The sequence below is a fragment of the Trachemys scripta genome, chromosome 2, assembly GCF_013100865.1.
Source record: "Trachemys scripta elegans isolate TJP31775 chromosome 2, CAS_Tse_1.0, whole genome shotgun sequence".
In the NCBI taxonomy this organism is placed as follows: domain Eukaryota; kingdom Metazoa; phylum Chordata; order Testudines; family Emydidae; genus Trachemys; species Trachemys scripta.
The window spans coordinates 200,030,645-200,054,715 of record NC_048299.1 but is presented as its reverse complement, the minus strand read 5'-3'; the positions used below and the strand labels follow the sequence as shown (position 1 = coordinate 200,054,715).

Sequence of the window (24,071 nt, the reverse complement as noted above, 5' to 3'; positions counted from 1 at the left end):
AAACAGAAAACAAATGTAAGGAAGAAAAATAGCACCTGACAGAGGCCTCAGAACTGGGTCAGCTAATGAAACACACCACTTCCATTTTAAGTAATCACGTAGAAATATAATGTTCCTTACAAGTATGAAAAATAATATTGACTATAGTTTCTTTCTTTCTGCTCAAACATCAGCTATTAGATTTACTGTACCATAAACAGACCATGCAAAACACATACAGTCAATAGCCAATCCCTTCACTGGTTTCAGTTGCATTTGCTGTGCCATTTACATGCTCTGATCTTTATCTAAATTTACTTTGCTCTGAAAGAGACTAAATTTATCATTAGCAAGCTTGCGGTGACTGGTAAATTTCTTTTCGTATTCTTTTTGTGTAAAAAGCTGGATTTTTCTTATGTATATTTCTGGGTCCCAAATAAACAAAAGACAGGTATATAGTGGCATTCAAGTGCTAGATTATTCATCTCTAATTCACACATTGGATGAAATTTGAAATAAACTCCAGCATGTGAGGATAAAAATATGGATTTTATTCAGGCTTTAAACAATAAAAAAAGAATATTTTCCTTTCTGTTGCCTAGAATGTTTATTAACTTACCTTATTAGATGAAATATCAAACAGACTGTCTTTTTGGAAAATTAAGTTCATTATTCATCTCAATTTTTATTTGGTTTACTGCAGCTGAGAGCATTAAGCTTCTCCCTGTGCTTTGCCAATGCAATGTGGGTGACTGGAAGTAAACACAAGGGCTGGAGGGGAGTGGCTGGCCATCACTCAACCGTAGACTCGTAACTTTAGCTTTCTATTAGTATGCAAATACTTAATGAAATGAAATCACACAACTAAGAACAATACTTAATGACTCCTCAGTGCAGATTTTCAAACCCATGCAATTTGGTTCTCCTAGCAGTTATTATGGCTATTTTGTATGTTAGAGAAAATTCAATTGCCCTCTTCCACTTTCTAGATCTATTCTTGGCAATCATGAATACTGAATTCTTAGAACAACAAAAATGAATATCACAGCATCCTTTCAATATGCATGTTTTAGGAGTCACTGAAATATGCAAAAAAGGAGGACTTAAGATATAATTAACACTATATGTTTTACTGTATTTAAAAATAACCTTCAGCAGTTTTCAGAAAAGCAGATATATAGGTTATTTCCATTTAGAGAAAATCAAATATCTGCAATATTCTTGCCAACATTTGTTTCAACTTGTGGGATTTTAGCAATGAGGTTCTATTTTAAAATCAGTTCATTTGACTGAAATAACTGTATGCATCTTTACATGGGGAAAAACTGGTATTAGGTTCCTAACAGCCAAGACCAACAAGACTGAGTCATACTGTTCTTAGCTTAGACCAGTCTGCCTGCATTGGGTAATGCAGTTGTGGTGCTTTTTGATCTCTGCTTCAATCTTGGAATAAGAAGCTTAATTTAAAATAGCAGAAATATTCCTTACTCCCCACCCTTAAAAAGAGAAGCATCACTTTCAACATTTACCTCCAAACTACTGTACACTTCTCCATTAGAAATGGGCCCACATTGTAGAATTCAGACCAGATTTAGATCTGGATCCAAACTGTCCCTGAGGATGGGGTTGTCCAGAATAGGGTTTGGTTTGGGCCCACTATAGAAAGACCCAATCCACAAAATTCAGATTAGAACATCCCCAGTGTTCATGGTGACAGGAAGGTATCAGATCCAGGGTTCTGAGATGGGATCACATCTAGTCTGTTTTCTCTCTTAGTATCAACTGGAGTTGGAGTTGTTACCAGGCATCAACTTTAATGTCTTAGATACAGTTTCCACAAACACAAGCTTCTAAGGTACTTTATGATGGGATAACTCAAACAGCTGTATTTAATGGCCCCTTTATACTATACAATTAACACTATATGGCATCACACAGCTGAGAGGAGGCATAAATCCAAGTGATAGAATTTTATACAGAGTGGTAAACATGCTGTTGGAATGAAAGGATGTTCAAGCAAGATGGACAGTGAAACTAAAAGTCAAATTAGAACAATGTATTGTGTATATGTGTACAGTCACCAACATTGAGAAGTAATGGAACTGTGAAGCAACTAGTGGATGGGAAACAACAATCTCAAGTACAATGGCAAATAAAATTGCAGGCATAATCATTAAAGAGTGGACATTGTCATAGAAGATCTAGCTAGGTACGTACAGGGCCTGCATCAGTGGGGTACTGAGCAACTAATGGGACAGCTATGCCAAAGACCAGTCTTTAACTAATTGTATGAGAAAATGGTGGTTGTTAAAGTGAAATATACAGTGATGTCATCCTTACCAACTGCAATAACAAAGGTGATGGAAAGTTATTGTAGGGTACATTTAAAAAGAGGTTGCAAGAGGAAGACAGGATTACTTAGCAATGTTCTGCTAAGGGCGGGGAGGGATAGCTCAGTGGTTTGAGCATTGGCTTGCTAAACCCAGGATTGCGAGTTTGATCTTTGAGGGGGCCACTTAGGGATCTCGGGCAAAAATCAGTACTTGGTCCTGCTAGTGAAGACAGGGGGCTGGACTCAATGACCCTTTGGGGTCCCTTCCAGTTCTATGAGATATATATATATATATGGAGATATACCTATTTATGGGTTATTTTCATAGGAAAGGTTTTTCACAGCACAGCAAAGGTGTCTTGGATAGATACAGAATTAGGCTGAAGACTATGTATGCCTAAGTAGAAGATCTGGTTGAATTATTCATTATGTATATATTTGTTGCAAATTTAGCTCCCATTTGTGAATCATTTACAAACCCATCCCAGTTTCTACAGATCTACTCATTATTCATAAGCATTCACCAACAGGTTGGATGACCAATTTTCATGGTTGAAAAATCACTTTTGGGTGAATTGTGTTTTTGGTATGAAATGTGAGATAAATAACCAGTTATGCTACTGATGAAATGGGCTGTAGCCCACAAAAGCTTATGCTCAAATAAATTTGTTAGTCTCTAAGATGCCACAAGTACTCCTGTTCTTTTTTGCAGTTATGCTACAGTTCATGAAACTTTTGGGATTCACAAACTTTTTCATGAATACCTGGAGATCGTTCAAATACTTGAGAATAATATAATTCCATTATTATATTTGGTGTTTTATTTGCAAGTATATTTTTCTTTTCAATTATTTCACCAGCTTTATTAAGAAGTATGAAATAGAAATCAGGATAAAATGATAATAGGAGGCTTCAACTTTAGCCGTTTTGCAGAACTGATAAGAAAATTGCAGCTGTGAAGGATAGATTTACCATTCAGTGGAAGAAAGGAGTGGAGAATCAAGTTCTAGATATGTAAGCTGCAGCAGAGAACAAATAGCATCTTCCCTAGATATGTATGCAAGACAAGGACACATTGAGTAGATTAATTTAGTAATCACTTCACCGTGACAGAAATGCAAACAAAGTTCACAAGAAAAACAAGTAGAGAATGATTGCAAATTCAGATGAATGTGCACAGATAAACCCAGCAAAACAGATTTTAAACAAATTACTATCCCAGAAGAATAAACAATTTACCAGGTGATTTAATAGACTAAATGATCAAATAATATGATATCTCACAATACAGATTAGCACTAGGAAGTTAAGCAATAAACTCAATTTAGCCTTACAAAGAAATGGGACCAGAGAAGCTATGGGATACCTACTGAATCATCTTACAAAGGAGGTGCCTGGTCCTAAGAAAAGAAAGCAGGATTTACTGAAGCAGAAGAGTTTCTTTACACGGAGTAGTTTATGGACATTGTTGATGGCCTCCAACAGGGTCTAAGCCATAAGAGAAAATAAGACATAGGCTCTGGGACAAATCAGGCCCTTCTTTACCAGATCCAACGACAATAAACTAGAAAATATGCATCTCATACTCAAGCCTTTTGGCTTACAAGTTTTACAGATTTTTTTCCAAGTTGCTTGTTCATGGGCTGCTGGACAAAGCATGGTATGTTGATAGCTGCATAGGATTCCTCACCTACTGGATACCTCACTTTCCCACCCTACCCTGCCACTTTTCTATTGCTGAGTCTTCCTTGAACTGTAGCTGCCAGCAGCAAAGTTCTACTTTTTCTGCTGCCCTATGCCAAGAATATAAAATTATTATTTATACTGTGGTAGTGCCTAGGGGCCCCCAGCCAAGGCCCTCACTGTGCAAGGCACGGTACAAACACATAAGAAAAATATAGTCTTTGCTCCAAAGAGCTTAGTGAACTCTAATTAAAGCCAGGAAATAAATAGCTTGCTTTCCCTATCCTGTGTATCTTGATACAAATGATTACAGTGTGTCATGAAAAAACACGACTGACTCAAATAAAAAAATGGGGGAAAATATGAAAAATAATCTGTGCATTTTTTTCTCTCTTTATAGATAGGCGAAGGCTATGAAAACAATTGTGGGGAATATCCAGCAGTAAATACATCATTAGAGACTAACTGTGTAGTGTGGTAGTGCTGGTGCATGAATTACCATAGATCCATAAAATTAAGAATGGTAAAATATCTATGCATTTAGACCGTTTTTAGGCCAGGGAAGTATTGCTTCCTACATTGCAAATTCTAGTGATATGTCTAGCTTAGAACATTCCAATGGACTGTCTACCATAAGCCTTGGGAAACTGTTCCACTACCTAACAAATCTCACTGTCAAGGCATGGGGAACTATCATGGACAAAATAAGAATGCTCCTTCCCATTTCCCGCCCTCCGCTGCTTGGACCATTCCTAGAGCTGAACCAAATCAGAATATTTTCTTGAGGTAAGGAAAAGTTCAGTACCAGACTGTACCCCATTCCCTTCCCTCCCACCAACACACACCTACTTCCCAGAGAAGAGATGGGGTAGTTCTAATTTACCCTATGCCCACATAAAAGAATCATCTATTTTCTCCCAAAGTCCACATTAATGAAAGCACCTGCGCACGGTCTCCATCCCCAGTTATGCTGCAGAAGCACAGAAGTATCAGGCTAAGAATACTGCGAGATTTAAAGGAGCAGGTGTAGCAGGACCTAAGAGTGAGGATCTGCCTTTCACTACTGTAGAAGTGGTGGGATGGCAAGTTTCCCAGCCCCTATAATATTTCACTTGGGACTTTATCAGAGCAGGTCTACCAGAAACAACATCCCCATAGGAAGCGGCGGAGGCAGTAGGCAAGACACCATCTTCTCAGAAAAGCAGGTGAGAGGAGAGGTGGTCTATCAGCCATCCCCCTAAAATAGCACAGGGGAACTCACAGCTACTTGTATACAAAATGGAACTGGGAGGGGGTCCTACTAGCCACTTCCACTTAGCTTTCCTACAGCTATTGGAGCCTATTGCAGAGAGGAAAGATTGTATTAAGAGGAAAGAATGGGTCCTTGAGGAACATCCATAGGTTTGGATAGCAACCTGAGGTTTGGAGTCTGCTCTGAATCCACACTCCAAACCCTCAGAGATTAAGCCATCTCTAATATGGACAAATGCGAATTGGGGACTAGACTGAAATGATCAAACTTAAGTTATTTCTTCTACAGAGTGAGATTGTTATTGCTCATCATTTCTACTTCTAAATAATGAGGTGTTCTGATACTACAGTAATAGAGGCCATAAAGGCAGGCAGGCATGGGGTGAGGGGAAGGGTTGAGAGAACTATTTCATTTAGGACCCATGCCAGACTCAAGCCTGCAGCTTCAGAAAAAAAAAAATCACAATATTCAGTAGAACAAAAAAGTCACATATCCATTGTGTTCAGACATTTATAGCATAAGGACAGTTTGCATGAATAAAACACTAGCCTCATCCAAGGATCATGTAGTTCACTTGCTGCATCATTAATAGCAACTTAAATTATAAGTGAGTTGCAAAGAGCTTCTAGTAATCTGGTTAACGAGTTAAAAAAAGCAGCAAAGAAATACCACATTAGTCAAAGTCATTATCAGAGTTGTCCAACACTATCATGGCTTTGTAATCTCAATTAGTACATTTCAAATTGTCCTAACCCAGGAAACCAGCCTACCTATGTTTCAACAAGAAACAAAAAACAGTTGAAACATATCTACATCTTATTGACAGAAGGATACTGATTATTTTTATTTATAATATTTATATTGCAGTAGAGTTTACAGGCCCCAATTAGGATTGGGGCCCCAGTGTTCTAAGAGCAGTACAAATACAAAGGAAATATTGTACATGCCATAAAGGGCTTATACTCTCAGATGACAAGTGATATGTGAAGGGGAAGGAAATGGGAAGCAGTTAAATATGTACAATTTTTTACTAACATATACATTTGCTATTTTTTAAAATGGTCAATAAATAACAGTTTCAGTTGTCTCAGACTGCCTCATACACTAGCAATTATTACCTGGCTGATGTCTTATAATGCTAGCAATGTAAATTAGAGCTTGATTAAGATTTTCCTCTGCTTTTTAGCAAATTTCAAACACTGACGTATCACAGTTTTTTTTCAAAGCAAGTATATAATAATAATAATAATAATAATAAATAATCTGGACATAAATAGCATGTCATATGTATAAGAGAACGTTCAGTCATTCTAATTCCATGCATTGTTGGACATATTTCCATGAAGATACAGATACTCTCCTCTAATTCCACTTATAAGCCTATTCCTGTCAATTAAATATTATCTAACAGTCTCTCTGGAAGTGCTTATTTGAAGCTGATGTTGGCATAGTTTTTTACTCTTTTCTATCCATCTGGTTACACACTGAATTGTCAGCTATTTTATCAATACCTGCCTGGAAACTGAACGAGTAAACAAACAACAAAAAACTTCAAATCCAAAATAACCAAGACATTCAACTCCAAAATTAAAATTTCTTCTAGCTCCCAAAACTCAGATTGAAGAAAACTACTGTATCAAACCTTTAAAATTGTAACTCAGCCCTAAAGTCCCTCCCCACTCCATACGCGCATCTATACGCACACCCTGAGAATACATACTTTCTCCATTTCCCCTTCCCCCATGTTGCTATAAATTAATGGAAAATATACACATCCTTTTTTTAAATATTGTAAACAGAGTTTCAAAGCTTAGTATTCTAAATGATTTTATATGCCATTTAACCTATAGAGCTCAATTCTAAAATGTGGGTGCCTTATTAGGACATCTGAATCCTGCCCTTTATCTGAGTAATGACCTGAGCAACAAAATGTGAAACGGAATGTCCCATAAAGGTAACCACGTTAGAAAAATGGGCTCTGTATACATATAAACATGCAAGAGTCCCACTATTTTAAAGCAAAACAAAGTTCTCTTCTCAAACCTCTTTTTTCCTCATGGTCTTCTCTCTTCTCTGTGTAACGTTATTCCATTTTACACATACACTTAGATGTGCCATAACTGCTTCGTTTAAAACGCATAAAAGCTATCCCCAGCTCAACTAAGAATGAAACAGTTTTAATATTTTCTGATCCATGTTTCTGCCACACACATCCACCGGCAGTATGATAGCTCCAAGAGCAGACATCTGATTCTTGACATTTAAAGATACAATACTGGTGAAAAATAGTGACGCTTTATTAACTGCAAACAGCTTGTGAGGGAGTAGGTGATGTACTCTTAAAGTGTATAATCAGAACAAGCAATCATTACAGCCTTTCAATTTTATGTTTTTGAATCAATGCCATAAGAAAGAGAAATAGCCAGATACACAAATCTGGACCCTTTACAATAACTATTTAATCTTTTGTGGAAAAACAGCTAGCAGTTTTTTTTACTGGTGTATAAAGGATTAAGACATCTCAAAGTTTCCAAAGGGTCGCCAATTTTCATAATAAAATAAGAACTAATGAAGGCAAATCCTGAAATTACAGAAACCAAAGAATTTGTATACTGGTAACCATTAGTGCTGGAACTAAGGTTGCAGGGGGTGCTGCAGCACCCCCAGGCTTGAAGTGGTTCCCATTATATACACGGGGTTTTCAGTTTGGTACAATGGCTCCCAGCACCCCCACTAGAAAAATTGTTCCAGCACCTCTGCTGGTAACATCCTGTTGAGTGACATTGTAATGCTAAATACAAGCAAAGCAACCTCCAATTCCCTAGGTCCCTGCTGTGACTGCCTTTTGAATCCAACCCTCCCCCCCCCAAGCTCTCATTCTTCCCACACGCGCAAAAATAAATAAATAAATAAATCAGCCTGTTGCCCACTGGAAAAGTTCATTTGAAACTTGACTTTTAGCAATAAAATGCAAATTTATTTTAAATTTTATCTGGATTACCCCTTTCCCTTTTCTATGTCCAATGACCTCTCAAAACATGATAGACGATGACCTCTGAAATATCAGAATGAAAAAACATCCGCAAAAAGAACAATTCAGTAAACAGCAATCAGTGCTACATACTATACCTGAAGGTATTGACAAGACCGCTCCTGTTGACATGTCTCTGACTTCACTAGGGTCTGATCCATATTAACTGAAGCTTTCTGGTAAACCTCACGGGCTCTGCTCACTGTCAATGTAGAGGACCAAGAGCTTTTCTTCATTAACTGGGCATCCAAATTCACGGGCAGGTTTGCACAAGTAGAGCATTTGACATCATTATTGCTTTTGGATGACTTCACAGTATGTTGACTTACAGTATTATAGGCTTCCATAAAGTACTGAGAAGTGGAACGATCGGGGCACCTTCCCATAGTCATAACTCCACTGGGACCATGATAAATGCAAACATCATTGTCCAAGTTGTCATCTGAACTCCACCATCCTGGTGCATTGGATCTGGACTTGCCTTCTGACCTCCTTTCTTTACTCTTGCTACGCTTCCCATACCTCATAGTCTGTGTCTCCTCTGGGCTTGCTTTGCCACCATTGACACTTCCCTTTGATGGTCCCTCAAGAGAATGAGACTTTGTGAAGAGCTTTTGAACAGAGTGAACTAAGTGGCGGATCCTCCCTGGACTGTCACTGCGATGTTCCACGGCAGTCCGTTTGTATTGTAAGGTATGGTAGCCATCACGATTAAGAGGCAACTGCCTTTCAAACTGGTCCAAAAGATTGGCAGGAATGCGATTAGTTTTGTTAGCTGTTCCATGGGGAACAAGAGCACACTCATCTTTAAGTTCATGGTGGGAACTGTAATGTCGCCGAGGAAATGTGCTGCTGGCAATTTGATCATTATAAGGTACCATGCATTCTGCCTGAAAAGAGTTTCTCTGAGTATAATAAGGGTGATCTGCAGGGTGAGGGTCCACTGGATTTAACAAATATGGCTGCCTGTCTGGGTGATGTGGCAGACTGTCACATGGAGGGTCACAGGTAATCCCATGATGATGACTGCGGTTGCTGGATAATCCTTTCATTGTTGATGTAAAGAGTATCCCAAAGTCATCTAATATGTATAGTTACGTTACAGACAGATCTCAGAGAAAGGCCTAGAAGAATGGAAAACAACAGAAGATGTGAGATATTTAAACCAATGCAGTAATTGACATGCATATTTTTCATATAATTGCCTTTAATATTAGAAATCTTAAACATAAAATCCTTTCTCACTCCCCTTTGTTAGACAATTGGTCACCCCTTATATCATCACAGAAAGGATAGCTCAACAAATTACAAAAAGCAAACTTGTTCTAACAAGTGAAAACTAGATAAGGGAAGATTTTCTTCTGTAAAACCCGCCATTGCTAACTAACTAACAGCAGTAAAAATGCTGTCATGTACTCTCTAAGGCCCCAATCCTACAAACACTTATGCATGTGTGCAAATTCTTATATGTATATTGAGTGGGTCCCAAATTACTCACATGCATATTTGCAGGATCAGGCCTGAATTCATTAAACAAAATCATGCTCTTTCAGAACATTTTCTGGGTTACTTATGGCCCAATGCAAAGTATAGAGTCTCTCCACTGACTTCACTGGATATTGGATCAGGCTTCAAGTGTACTTTCCATTCAGTTTATGTCTTTTGTCTACTTAGATTGTAAGCATCTTTTCTTTCTTATACTACACTAAGAATAACTCACATGCTTTATATTGCAGCATGAGACTTTATTTCTTCAGGGGAGTGAACCAGTGTGGGAGCTATGCATCTTAGTTGGATAGTCTGTGTCTTTGCAGAAGTGCAGAGAGGTGGTCAGGGTAACACAGTTAGAAAGACCCAGAAACTTCCAGAACATGATGTGGCAGTTACCATATATGGTCAGTAGCTGTTCTAAGGCTCTATATGATGTTTTCATTGTGGGCAACTCACCTGGCAGGTGATAACCTAGTCATCCTCTGAAAGCTGACTCAATCAGAGACCAAGGTGGGTGTGTGGGAGAGGGAAGGTTACAAACAAAGAAGTTAAAAACAGCCCAGCAGACTCAGTAGTTGATTGACACAGGACCAGGAGGAAAGTCTGTATGAGAACACTGTAAATTTACGTAAAACACCGTAAATGTACTGCTTAATAGTTTTTGTTTAAAAGTTATTCATAGTTATCCAAATACTATTTACAAGGTAGTTTTGTGCGCATTAAATGTTTGTTTTTAGTAAAAGTATGGTATGCGCCCTTTGAAATCAACTGGGAACTATTAAAATTAATTTATCAGGGGTTTACATACAATAGCCCTGAGGTTTAATTCTGTGTAATGCTTTTTGAAAAGCCCTGAAAAGACAGAACCCTGGCCTGTGATTGAGCAAGGAATAAAGTTGAGGTACAGGAAGAAGGGGACTGTCATAGATTTATACAGTATATTGTCTGAGCACTTCATCCCCTTTCCCGCCCCCAGTACATAAGCATAATATCAAACCAATAATAAAATAATAATAATGCTGACTCCATGAAAACATACCCCAACTGTAATCATTTTACAGTACACACCTTTGGAACCATTACATACCTATTGACTTACTCCTACTCTTTACCAGAAATATTTTAGACTTAGAGTGGACTGGTATTTGGTGTTCAGACTTATTCTCATAAATTTTCAAAGAACTAAAGTGTTTCAGTATCAGTGCTCCCTCTAAAGTCAATGGGATTTGTACAACCAAATCTTTTACATTGCTTTTTCAAATGCAAAAGAGTATGTTACTTGAGTGGATTGGAAATATTTGGCCTCAGAGTCACTTTCAAAGGTTACAGTACTACAACTGGCAACCAGATATATTCCTTTAGCTCAAGTGATTCAGTAACTACAACCTTTCAATCTACATGTCCCCAGTTCATATCTCACCAGTGGCAAATTTAGTAGTCCAAAGGACCAGTTGGAGTAATGTTGCTGCAACATCTACACCACTAATGTATGAATTGCTAATGTTGTAAAATAATTCACAGCAATGTCTAAGGAGCTGGTGCATAAAAGGATGATGCAGCAGCATTGGGCTTTTTTGGGGAGTTCTTGTTGTGCAGTCTCTTTGCAGCTTCTTTTAAGATAAGTGAACTGGAACTTTCTCATCTACACTATTGTTTCCATTGGGGCTGATAATGCACTGTATCTCTCGGAACATTATTTCAGTCTGAGTCTTTCTTGGGAATGTGGAAAGACTTGTGTAGCAACTGGAGTGGAAACTGTAAGGTATTTTCATCAGGTAAGTGTTTATGTTTTAATGAGATGTAGACATAACATCTACCGGAAAATCAACCACAAAGATGGCATTAAATTGGTCTTGATCTAGCAAAGCCTGTTTTGCATTAACCAGAACATATTTTATATTTTCCTCTGAATCTCTAGCAAGCTAAAAATGTTTCTCGATATGCTACAGATCTGATGCGGATGTGCTGCATTTTACTCTTCCATACCACCTCTGGGCAATGCAGAAAATGTTCACTGTCCGGAGACCTTGAATGCTAAAAAGTTTTCAAAATATCACAGATGGCATTTGAAATATTCAAACAAGATGAGCTCACTGGTTTACTCAAATAGAGACATGACCTAAAGTACTTTTAAAAGCACTAAAAGAGACTATATTCAGAGCTCAGGTCTTGTCAACTACACAGTACTTAAAGTATCCGGCAGTTGTAAAGAACACTTTACAGCTTTACCAACATGATCTATTAGGCTGTGGAACAGCCATGATTCCCAAGGGAAATGGTGGTAGCTCTATTACTTGAGTAATTTAAAATGCAACTTGGCAAAGAATATACCATCAAGAACAGTTCTGCAAAATGGACCTGATGACCAAATAAGTCTCCCCCATTCTTTAATATCTATGAATATAGGTTCACACTATAAAGCTTGGCAAATGGGGGCTTCAACCATGTAATAATGTTTACAAAAATCCCTTCATTGTCATATTGTGAGCCTTAAGATTACATCATAATTATTTTAGCACTAACAAAATACAAGTTCACCACACAAGAAAATGATCGCAACGATTCCACTCCCAAAGAGCTTACAATCTAAAACATAGACCTAAAGGAGACAGGGTGAAGTAGAAAAATCCAGAATGGTGACTGAGCAACTTTTATTTTTTAGTTATCCATGTTATTATGAATTCCCAACTTGTGGGTATTGTGAAAGTAGCAATTTGGCAGAGGAGAAATTTGAATGAGAAGGGGGGGGGGAAAGCCGGGAGAAGAGTTTGAAGCCTTGATAGGGAGGCCATTCCATGCATAAGGGGGCAGCATGGAAGAAGTCGTGGAGATGAGAGCAAGGAAAGGAAATGAATGGCATATATAGACTGTGTCACCGGTGGGGTGGAGTGGTTGTGGGAAGGAGCAAGAGCACTGTAAGAGGAAAGGTCTGATTTGTAGGCTGCAGCAGAGCTATGTGGGAAAGCAAAGATGAAAAGTTTAAACTAGATGCGGTGCGCAAGGTGGAGGGCTTCAAAGAGATGGAAGATGTGGTTTGACTGATGGAAGAGGAGAATAATTTTACTAATGGACAAGTTGTGGTCTTGGACGACCGGATGGTGGAGAGGCTTAGGAGGAAAGTAAGAGTTCAGTTTTATATCCGTATTAAGTCAGTGTTGTCAATGAATCATCCAGGAGAAAATGCTGGATAAACAGAAGAAAATGGACTGGACCGAGAGTGAGAAAGAAGATTTGAAAGTCACTGCCATGAAGAAGATAACCCTCTCCACTCACAAGTGTATGCAGGGTTACAGTAAAGAGGAGGCGGCTAAGAATAAGGCCTGGCAGGACCACTACAAAGAAGGTATCAGGGAGAAAAAGAAACACCTAAAGCAGTGCGGAAGATCTCACAATGGCAGGAGAACAAGAAGAGGAAAAACAGGCTGCCATGGCGAAGGGAGTGATCAGCAGTATCTAAAGATATGGATACAGATGGAATAAAAGCCAGAAATGTGTTCTATATAATGTAAAGGCAGAGTCGAATTTTTTTTATTCTTAACCCTTAGGCTGTTGTTATATTAAATTACGGAGGTCCTTACATTGCATTGACTATTGTGAAAATGATAATGCTGAAAATATCTACCCAGAAATGAGCACCATTCTTTTATTACGTATCAAATATCTAATTAACAAAGATATGTCCCATTGTACTTTAATTATTCTGCTACTATAGGAGGATCTAACAAAAACAGAAAAGTATCAGGCTAAGTTGGTGCGCTAATGTACATTACATTGAATAAAGCATACTGGTGATATAGTTTCCCTATTTACAGAGGTTTACAGTGCTTCTACTACATATTTAAAGGACTATCCTTATGAACAGTAAAAAGCACATTTGTTTTCATTACTATGTAAACTCCATTCAGAAAATACTTGAAACATTGACAAACAATATTAAACAACTGCATCCCCTCATCCCATTTGGGAATGATTTAATATGATTATATATTATTTTACATAACAAAATTGGTTAAACCTATCAAGGAATTTTTCAGTGTCATCAATAGCCAATGGGGAATCTGATCATATCACAAGTAGCTGAGATGAGGAAAATTGAGTTTGTGCTGTATTGTTATATCTTGGCCAAACCAAGACTGTTTAATCAATCATAAAAATAATAAAGGATACTTTCTGAAGATATTACAGATTTATAAACAATGGAAGTAGCAGCTCTGTGACTAGAAGAACATAAGACCACTCGATAGCATAGTGATGGATGACATAATAGAGAAATAAAACATTATCTTGTAAGGCTGGAGAAGTCTAATCTTATTCAGAATCAGTATTATGTTTGCCACTGTTATTTTAAGTATGCCTTAGGAGAGAAGGAGATAAAAACCTATTCATACTTATTACTGACTCAGGATGACCACACATATTACAGTACACAATACATATATCAGTTATATGTTGGTATGATGTAATGTGCTGGAACACTGTGCCCTAGATTATTCATATGCCACTAACATGGTTTGGAATCAAAGTGGCATACAAAACATCAGAACCTGAATAAACAAGTTTTATAAGCTTTCAAGTATTCTATGCACATAGACTCTATTATGATGTTTATTTGTATTAACTGATACACAAATCATCTATATTCTGTGTTTATTAATGTGCAATGCTTTCCAGAAACCTGTTTCCTGTTTTATATGTCTGTGGAAACCTCTCTCTTTTAAAAAGATTTAGTGATATGTAGCACAGCCTCTCCAATTTTATCTGAGAAGATCACACAACTACGTTACTTTTGTTTCATAATAAAACATGAAGAAACTATTAGGTAGCAAAATTCTTTAGTTACAATCATGTGCACATAATATTTATAGATAAGGCTGTGAGTCTGTCACGGAGATCACGGGTTCTGTGATTTTCCGGGATCTCCATGACATCTGCAGCAGTCAATGCAGATAACCTCAGGGCTGCCCGAGCAGCTGGGGTGACCCCGGGGCGAGCCGCACTGGCTGCTGCTGGAGCCACTCAGGGGGCCAGCTGCTCAGGGGGTCCCAGACAGGGCTGGCTCCAGGCACCAGCCCACCAAGCATGTGCTGGGGGCGGCACCTGGAGGAGGGTGGTGCGGTGCTCCAGCCCGAGAGCGGGGCCGCGACTGGGCTCGCCGGCCGCAGCGGAGTCCCGGCCGGGCTCGCCGCCCTCCCCCCCGGCGCTCCAGCCGGTCGGGGAGAGCGGGCCCGCGGCCGGGCTCGGCACCCTCCCCTGCTGCGCTCCCCGCCGGGGGGGGGGGGATGGGGCAGGCGGCGGGAGGCTTTTTTGCCTCGGCGGGGGGCTTTTTTGTCCCTGGTCCCAGAGCCAGCCGCAGAGCCCCCGGAGTCCCCCGCCCCCGCAGCAACAACAGTGCCCAGGCCTCCCCAGAGCACCTAAGATTTAGTCAGGGGTATTTGTAGTAAAATTCATGGATAGGACAGGGGCAGTGAATTTTTGTTTATTGCCCATTACCTGTCCATGACTTTTACTAAAAATACCCCTGACTAAATCGTAGCCTTATTTATAGAGGGTAGATAATACAGCAGAGAAGAGCAGAAAATATAGAATGTAGCATTAACATTTGTGTATTCTTATGTATTCAGAAATAGGTTATAGTTAGTGTTTTATAAAATATTACATTATAGGTTAGATATTTCTTTCACGTGGACAATATATTATATGTAGTAAATACTGACTGTTTTTCTAGTAATTTCAGAATTTGATTATGCAACAACATAAGATTCATAATGAGACAAACTCCATAACATACAGAAAGTACAACTGATACTTGCAGAGGTCATTTGAAGGAACCACCACCTAATTATATTTGTATTATATTGCATAGTTTAAATATAGAAAAACTTTAAGGAATTGAGAATTTTATGAGCAACAAGTGAACATGAAAACTGTATTAGCAATATACAATATTGACACCAAATAATTACTTTGTATGCAATGTATGATTTCCTATTGAAGGGTAAAAGCCACCTAACCACATTACGTAATCCTTGCAGTACACATCTGAGAAAATGAGGGCCAGATTGCTCTGGAGGTTGCATTTTCTTTGTGCAGTGAACATAATTCTTTTGAATTATCATTCAGTGAGTCACAGCCTGATTTTGTAATCTCAGTTTCAGACAGGGTCAGACTAAAACTATGGCTCTGATTCAGGAAAGCACTTAAGCACCCTTCCTGTATAGGGATGCTGTCCTGAATTGGGACCTCTGTGTCTAAACAGAATAGTCTTGCCAAAGGTATTGTGTGTGGCAATTTGGAACATATGAACACATTTCCTCATAAATATGCTTTTTAATATTGTCATCTATAACAGTTCTCACATTTAATCCTATTGTATCCATCCTGGACAAATGGAGGAAATTCTCCTTATCCTCAAAGTAAGTCCTGAGAATTTCATCCACATACTTAATGTGTGTCACCAAAAAGAATAGCTGTTAACAGAGTATACCAGGGATTGCCTCAAGAGTTCTAACCCCCTACAAACACAGGAAAAATACATTTGAACTGAGACTCAAACTGCCATACACTCCTCAGTCATGACACAGAGCACTAATCTCCCAGGTCTCGATATTTTACAACCAGTTATTCTGGCCTGGCCTTTCTATAGGCTTTAATAATGTCAGTATTACATCACAATAATGCAGGTATATAAATAAATACAAGGATACGTATGTAAAAAGATGTGCCCATGTACTTTGTTAAAGGTATCCCGAGTCCAACAAAAGGAAAATAAGATGCCCCATTAATTTTCCCAATCCTTTTTGGCATATGTCCTGAAGTGAAATGTGTTTAGGGTAAACGTCTCAAAAGAATGTGCAGATTTTGGTGCCATGCCAAGCAGACAGACCAGGCAAATGACGTTTAAATTATAATTACAGCTTTGAACAGCTGAAGAGAATCCTCAAGAGAAAGGTTCTGCTTGTTCCAACTTTATAGACAGATCAATAAATGGGAGTATCTCAAAAAAAACAATCATACGCTGGTTGATCTTTGAGGAGTGTATTGAAATTAGCATAGCATTGAAGGAAAACTCACAACAGAGAGAAACAACAGGATTATGTGATTAGAATGGACGGATTATAACAAAAACACTTTTTTTGTCCTTGTCTACTTTTCCTATTTGCGTTATCATACCCCAGCATTTTTAAGTTCACAAATGACTGTGGTGAAGGGTGCCAGAAACTTATATACCTTAGAACAGTGATTCTCAAACTTTTGTACTAGTGACCCCTTTCACAAAGCAAGCCAATGAGTTTGACCCCCCCCCATAAATTAAAAACACTTTTAAATATATTTAACACTATTATAAATGCTGGAGGCAAAGTTGGGCTTTGGGTGGATGCTGACAGCTTGCGACCCCCATGTAATAACTCACAACCCCCTCAGGGGTCCCGACACGCCAGTTTGAGAACTCCTGTCCTAGAATGTGATCACAAATGACCCACTGCATTAGATACACCTACTGGAAATACATTTTGGGGGTTCTAAATGTTATAGCCACATAGGAACCACATTTTCACCAAAATGGGTGTTTGTGGTGAGACAGTATTGAAGTCCAAGCTTATCATGTTATCTGTAGTTTTTTGTCTCTATGACTAATAATAAATTAATTCTTCTCTGAGTGTGTCACTAAGATTGTAGTCACTGCAAGAACTTTCTAACACATAATTAATCTGTGAGTCACATTCAAATACCATTACAAAGTCTGCAAAAGCTGCAACAGTGATACATCTCTGCAACATTTTGACATATTGAGACTGAATTTTAATCATGTTAGCTGTGCAATTATTTGGATTGCATGCACAAATCTGGGAACTGCATATAAAAATGGCAAACAGTGATAATTTTCACTCCCACTTACCTCATTCACACACACACACAATTGATCCTTAATGTGTTTCAAAGTCAGGTCCATTATGATAAATAATGATATACTATATAATTAGACTGCTTGTAGTCATGCATTTTCTGTGGTACTTCAGTACAGAATCTCTCTCTTAGGGTAGGGTGCAGCATATTGTATGTAGAATTTGTGGTACTGTAGGTCCTATCGCAGATTCATAATTGCCATTTTCTATTCTTGCCTCTGAGGAGGAAAATGACCCAGCTGCTTTTAATGCATTAAAATGTCTAGATGAGCAATATATTATGTTACACACATTATTATATATATAATTGGAAAGTTTGTCTTGTTATGAATCCTTTACTATTGTTCATAATCAAATTCTTAAATTACTAGAAATGTGTATGTATATATACACACAGAGAGAAGAAGAGGGAGAGGGATGTGTATAATGTGTGTGTGTGAAAATATATTAAATTGTACTATTTGGGAAACACTATGTGAATATACATTTAAAGATTATATTGTAAAGTATATGTTTAAGGAGATCAGTTTAAGGAAGCTCTAATTCTATTTTCTGACTTTTGAATGCTACCTTAGCATTCTGTTAACAGTGTTACATGAAAGTTCAAGAGGGATATTTGAGGAGAAGAAAAGCAAAATACCATAATTTGGAACTATATGGTTATATACCACTTGGCTGGCTTGTGTCATTTACCTCACTTGAAACCTAAGGATCTGCAGAGTACCTGTTTTGGTTGTGAATTCTAAAGATCTTTCACTTATTGTAGTGGCACAGAGATTCTCTATTATTTCATCATAAAGGGAAAGGAGAATCTGGATCACTGCATGCTGGTCGCATAGCATTCAAATGACTCAACTGCTCAGGATCACACAGAGAAGGAACCTGTCTTGCATTCTCAGTAGAGGCAAGTCCCAGAATATACTCTGGACATCCCAACAACACCGAAGGTTTTGTGAACAGGGAATTACTGCCACAAGAAGTGCTACGTTAAGAACTTACATGCAGAAGGACTCATTTTGTATACATTATTCACTTACAAACTGTTGAAGGCTTGTGTTTTCAATCAGAATGTGATGCTCAGCAGATAAAACCTACATACAATGCATGTAATGTACAATACTATTCTTGTAAAAGTCAGGTATTTTAATGTTGTCAAATCCTGGTCATTTTTTTTTTTTAAAAAAAGGTCATCTTTAATTTATATTATAAAAGCAGGATTTGATCTGAGTCATCCGGACACTATACATCACTGATCAAAGGACAGCCATTGTGGTAATCAGTAATTATTTTACAACAGAATAATGAACACTGCTGATCAAAGCCTACAGGGGACTTCCACTAACATTATCCACAGTTGCATCTGCAAGATTACTAATCCACATTTTGCTAGCTAGTTTATAGTCTGAGCCTCGTGAAACTCTGTAGCACACCATTTTTGCAGCAAGAATCAGGGCAAAATTCTGACCTCAGATATGGACCACACTCCACCTTTAAGTGTGTGTGTGTGTGTGGGGGGGGGATTGTCCCGTTTGCTGAGAAAAAGGGAACAGTGCTTGGGGGGGCTGGAGTGGAGGGGAAGAGGTCAGAAGCTGCTGCAAAAGGGGGTGTGGATATAGCATAGAGCTGCAAACTCACCGCCTGGGTCTGGAAGGGCGAGGGGTTGAAAAGAAGCAAACCCAGACATGAGAAGCCCTTTCTCCATGGAGCAGGTGAGGCAGCATGTGCTGGTAAAGGATTTTAAAAGGAGGTATTGGTTAAAGGAATGGAATGGGGGGAGGGGTTTGGGGCTCCTATGAATGGTATGGCAGGGAGCCAACCCCCCTTCTGATTGCCCACCTTAACCCTCATATGGGGGGGGTGGATGGTAAGGTCCCAGCAATGGGTTGGCTGAGGCACCTGGATGGAAAAAAACGGGGGAGGGGGAAGGCTGGCGGAAGCGTCCCTGGGTAGTTATTGAATGAACATGTAGTTACTTGCACTGTACATTTTAATCTGCTGGGTAGTCCCAGACATCTAATAATAAAGTTTCAGCTTGATCAAAACTGTATCAAATGTCTCCTGTCCTCCTTTCAGTATAGCCAGACAACTGTTTGTGTGGTTCTAAGAGGGTTACTGTATGCCATCCTGAAATTACAGTATTCACATTCACGTCAGGTGCCTGGCTTTTCTTAGTCCCATGTGCAGGGGTCTACCCCATGCACAACACATACCATTATGCCTAAGTTTTTATGGTGATGGGCGTTTGTGTGTATGTGACTTTACATGCTTTCAAATAGTGACATATTAAATTCAGAAATTCATTTTACTAAAATGGCTCTTATTTTTAGATTCACATTTCTTATTATTTAAAAATCAAACTGAACATTGTTTTAAATAAAACACTTCATTCCCCCCCCCCTCAGCTGAGAGTACCAGGCTGTCTTAAACATAATAAAATATAGTTTTATAAGGCACTTTCCATTGCTCTTGCTTTCAGCATGGAGTGCTTGTAGGCCTTGACCTACTTAAACAGAAATATAGGATTCTTTGTTTTCTTTCACTACCCCCGGCCAATGACTCTTTACTTCTTATATGGTACACTTCTAAGTCCAAGCAACATTATATTCCACAAAGGATGTCAATATCACATTCTGTAAGCTTTCCATTTGCCTCTTGTCCTGGACCAGGTTGTCAGCTGCTGGAACTAGTGGTGGAATAATACCAACAACCTTAATTCTGATGATGCTTTTCTTGAAGGTTTGTTGCCTACCCCTCCATTCCAAATAAAATATAATTGAGTGTCTAATGGAACAGCCTCACCAGGGCAACATAAGAACTTGCAAGGGCTTAGTGACATGACAAGAAAGATGAGACCATTGGCCTCAGTAGCTGGGAATTCCATATGCTGCCACCAGAGTGTCACTGGACAACCAATTGTAAGGCCCCATAAAAATACCCTTGAAAATATTATCAGGGGAACCCATTTCACAGTCAAGCTAGGTATTATACAGCCTTGAATATATTCAGAATTTTGCCAGACTACGATATGGTGCTGATGGGTTTTTAGTTCTTGGGAAAAAAATATTTGTAAGGTAGGGCTCAGTGACAGTGTTGTGAATGATGTATGAATGCTTTGGAGAAATTAGGGGGATCCTGAAGATTCCTCATAGAGCTCTGATTCCTACCAGTTATCTGCCCAGACCACATCTCTTCAATGGGACACCAAGAAACCAGGCCAGAGATACAGATGTGAGGAAGTTTCACTTATATAAAGGGCCTACCAACTGCTGCAGGAAATATGCTTGAGGAACTACCCTAAGGAATTTTTTGAAATACCTTATATATACCACCTCGGCAAAGACAGTTGATAAGATAGAAACAAAATACCTTTGCTTAGCTCAAAACTGGAATTACTTTTTAGAATGCCCTCTTCAAAATCATCTTCTACAAACTCCTCATTCTAGAAGCAACAGGAGCCAAATAATTAATGCTCAGTTCATCTCACTTTTATCTAAATCGCAAGATCAGAAGGAGCTTGGATTTTTCCTGAGCTAATTTCCACACACTCTTTTATTATAAAAATGTTAATATGGTGGACTCTTGAGATTAGTTGACACACATAAAAGGATTATCTGAAGGTATTGGTACTGGTAAATGTATCATGTTGTTTAAACAGACAGTTAACAAAAAGAAATGTAAAGCTCTCGTATAATTCATGAAAGGATTTCTAATTCACTGTACTGAACTGCCAAAATTTACCATATTAGTTTTTGTTGACACTGTACTGCTTGATTGGTTTGTTCCATAATTTACAAGTTTAATACATCTAACTATATTCCCAGATTAAAACAAAAACAAACAAAAACCCTGCAGCAAAATGGCACTAAAATTGAGTAAATATCAAATATGAGGGTAAAATAGAACAGGGATGTTATAATTATCACCAAACGAAGCATTATAAATTCAAAAGAAATCCAAACATGTTAAGGTATGAAAATACAGTTAGGGACCATTTTAAAATTAATTTTAACTTAAACTAATTAATTGATTTACTTATAAATTCTTAGAAAATGCATTCGGTGCTCAAACAGTGCTGTAGTTTTAAGGAAGTTAATCTGTATTTATATGTAAAGATCAATTCAACTCCACCTTAAATATGGAAGCACTTAATATATATATTTTAAATAAATATAGTTTAAAGGCTTTTAAAAGCCTACAATCACAATTTTGGATTCTCTTTTGGCCATCAGCCTGACTGGGAAAATTGAAGATTTGGTTAAATACCTCAAAATATTTCCACTAATATTTGTCCAAACAAAAATGTAATTTGCTTCAGCTATGTTCATGGCCTTTTTGTGTTCATTTTTCAGGAATATTTCAGTGACTTGGTTCAGTGGCCTGAATGTGTATGCAAACTGTTAATTTTAAGACAGCAGCATAGAATACTCATGCAAGTTCTGAACTTCCATAGTCACAAAAAGAACCTGATTTTAAGAGTTATGCTCATCCAGTTAAGTAGCAGAAAAGAATGCTGTGTACTCCATGGGTCAAATCAAAACTAACATAGCTCAAATATTGGATTTTGAATACTTGCAGTGAACAACTTGCAAATAACACAACTAAAAATCACTCACAGAAACTATTCAATTAATAATTTAAAATATTGAACAAGTATGAGAAATTCAGAAATTGCTTGTGGACAATTAGCAAACCAGGAGGCAAAATCCATTGCATCAATTATTTGCTACCAGTTATTGCCTCAGTTTTGTAAAAATAGGGATGTAGGAACTTGACTAAGAAGCTCAAAAGAAACAATGAATAAACTCTCTGATATCCTGGATTGAACTGGCCAGCTCTAGAGTTGTGTGTAGTTGACTGACTGATCTTTATTTGCATGGTCTGGGACTGATTCTTCATCAAATTAGTGAGGTCAGAGATGGTTAATTCTGAAGCATTGGTTCTCAAAAGAAAAAGACGGAGCCCCCAGTGGAGGCTTGTTAGATGTACTTCTTGTTCCTGTATACATAATTAACAGAATTCAAGCCATGTAGTCTCAGTCACTGCATATGTTCTCTCTAGAAATGCATTACAAACAGTAGAGGTGAAATATCATGTTAGTACTGAAGGATGCCTGACTTTGTCACATCTCCAGCCCTATTACTGTATGTTGTCTATTTAGCTCTACAGGACAGGAAAAATGACTGCACTGTACCTTAAGCGGGGTGTGTGTGTGTGTGTGTGTAGAAATTGTCACACTTGCCGGGGGGCTTTAAGGTGGGTGGTAGAGAGGCATGGACATTGCTGCAGATGCAGAATGGATCAGCATGACAATGCTCAAGGACCACAAGAGAAGAAGTTGATAAAGAGTGAGCCCAGCAGGAGATAACCCTTGTTTCCCAAATCAGGCAGAACAACCCGCAACCTCGCAAGTAATGAAATTCCAGGTTTGGTCAGGATCTGCTGTGGGCACTGCGTTAGCCACTCCTTTCTCAGGGGGATGGGAAGGAATTTTTTCAGAGTAGGGGTTATTTCGCCTGCCGCCCAGCAGGTTTGGGGGAGGGTTTAGTTAGGGTGAGCAGGAAACGAGAGTTAGGCTATGATATCGCAACTCATTACATAAGTGAGGGGCAGATGTCCAGTGCAGGTACTCCATCAGGAAGGGATACAGTGATCAGATGAATGGTTTGGTAAAGGATTTAAATGAGATGTTTGTTACAGGAGCGGAAACACGGTGGTGGGGGTGTGTGCAGGGCTCCTATGATTGGCACGGCAGGGAGACAACCCCCACTTTATAGCCCACCTTAACCCTAATTTTGGGGGAGAGATGGTATGATCCCAGCAGCATTGCCTGGGCACTAGGATGGAAACAGGTTCTGTCTTGGCTTTCATCAGTCATTCACTGGTATAACTCCATGGACCTCAGTGGAGTTACTCCTGATTGACAATTTAAGTAACATGAAAATCAGGCTTAGAGTGAAAAGGAACAGAATATGTTTAATCTTAGAACCTCTCTCGTTAAGACTGAGAAGGCTCACTAGTTTGAAGGTAATAAAAAAACTTTGATTATTATGTCTTTGCTATTCAGCAGAAATCCTGCCTTTCCATTCAAAACACTGGGCAGATACTCAATTGAATACCAGAATAATCAATTTTTAAGTGCAGAAGGGACATAATCACTATCTAATTGACCTCCTGTATAATACAGGCCATAGAAATTCATTCTTTAATTCCTGCATCAGGTCCACAACTTATATATAACCTGGTTGATCCCCATCACATCTTTTAGAAAGACATCCACTCTTGATTTAAAGACTTTAAGCAATGGAGACTGTACCACATCCCTTTGAAAGATGCTCTAATAGTTCATTATTCTGAAGTTTAAATATCTGTATCTTATTTTCAGTCTAATTTCATCTAGTT

The 24,071-nt window shown here is 38.5% G+C and overlaps 1 protein-coding gene across 1 annotated transcript in view; it reads right to left on the bottom strand.

Moving 5' to 3' along the window:
* The window catches only part of DLGAP1 (DLG associated protein 1), a 632,647-nt gene that overhangs the window by 215,352 nt on the left and 393,224 nt on the right, over window positions 1-24,071 (bottom strand). The window contains exon 4 of the mRNA XM_034762696.1: window positions 8,376-9,401. Coding sequence (XP_034618587.1) covers window positions 8,376-9,329 — 954 coding nt within the window. The 5' untranslated portion in view covers window positions 9,330-9,401. The remainder of the gene's footprint in view (window positions 1-8,375; window positions 9,402-24,071) is intronic.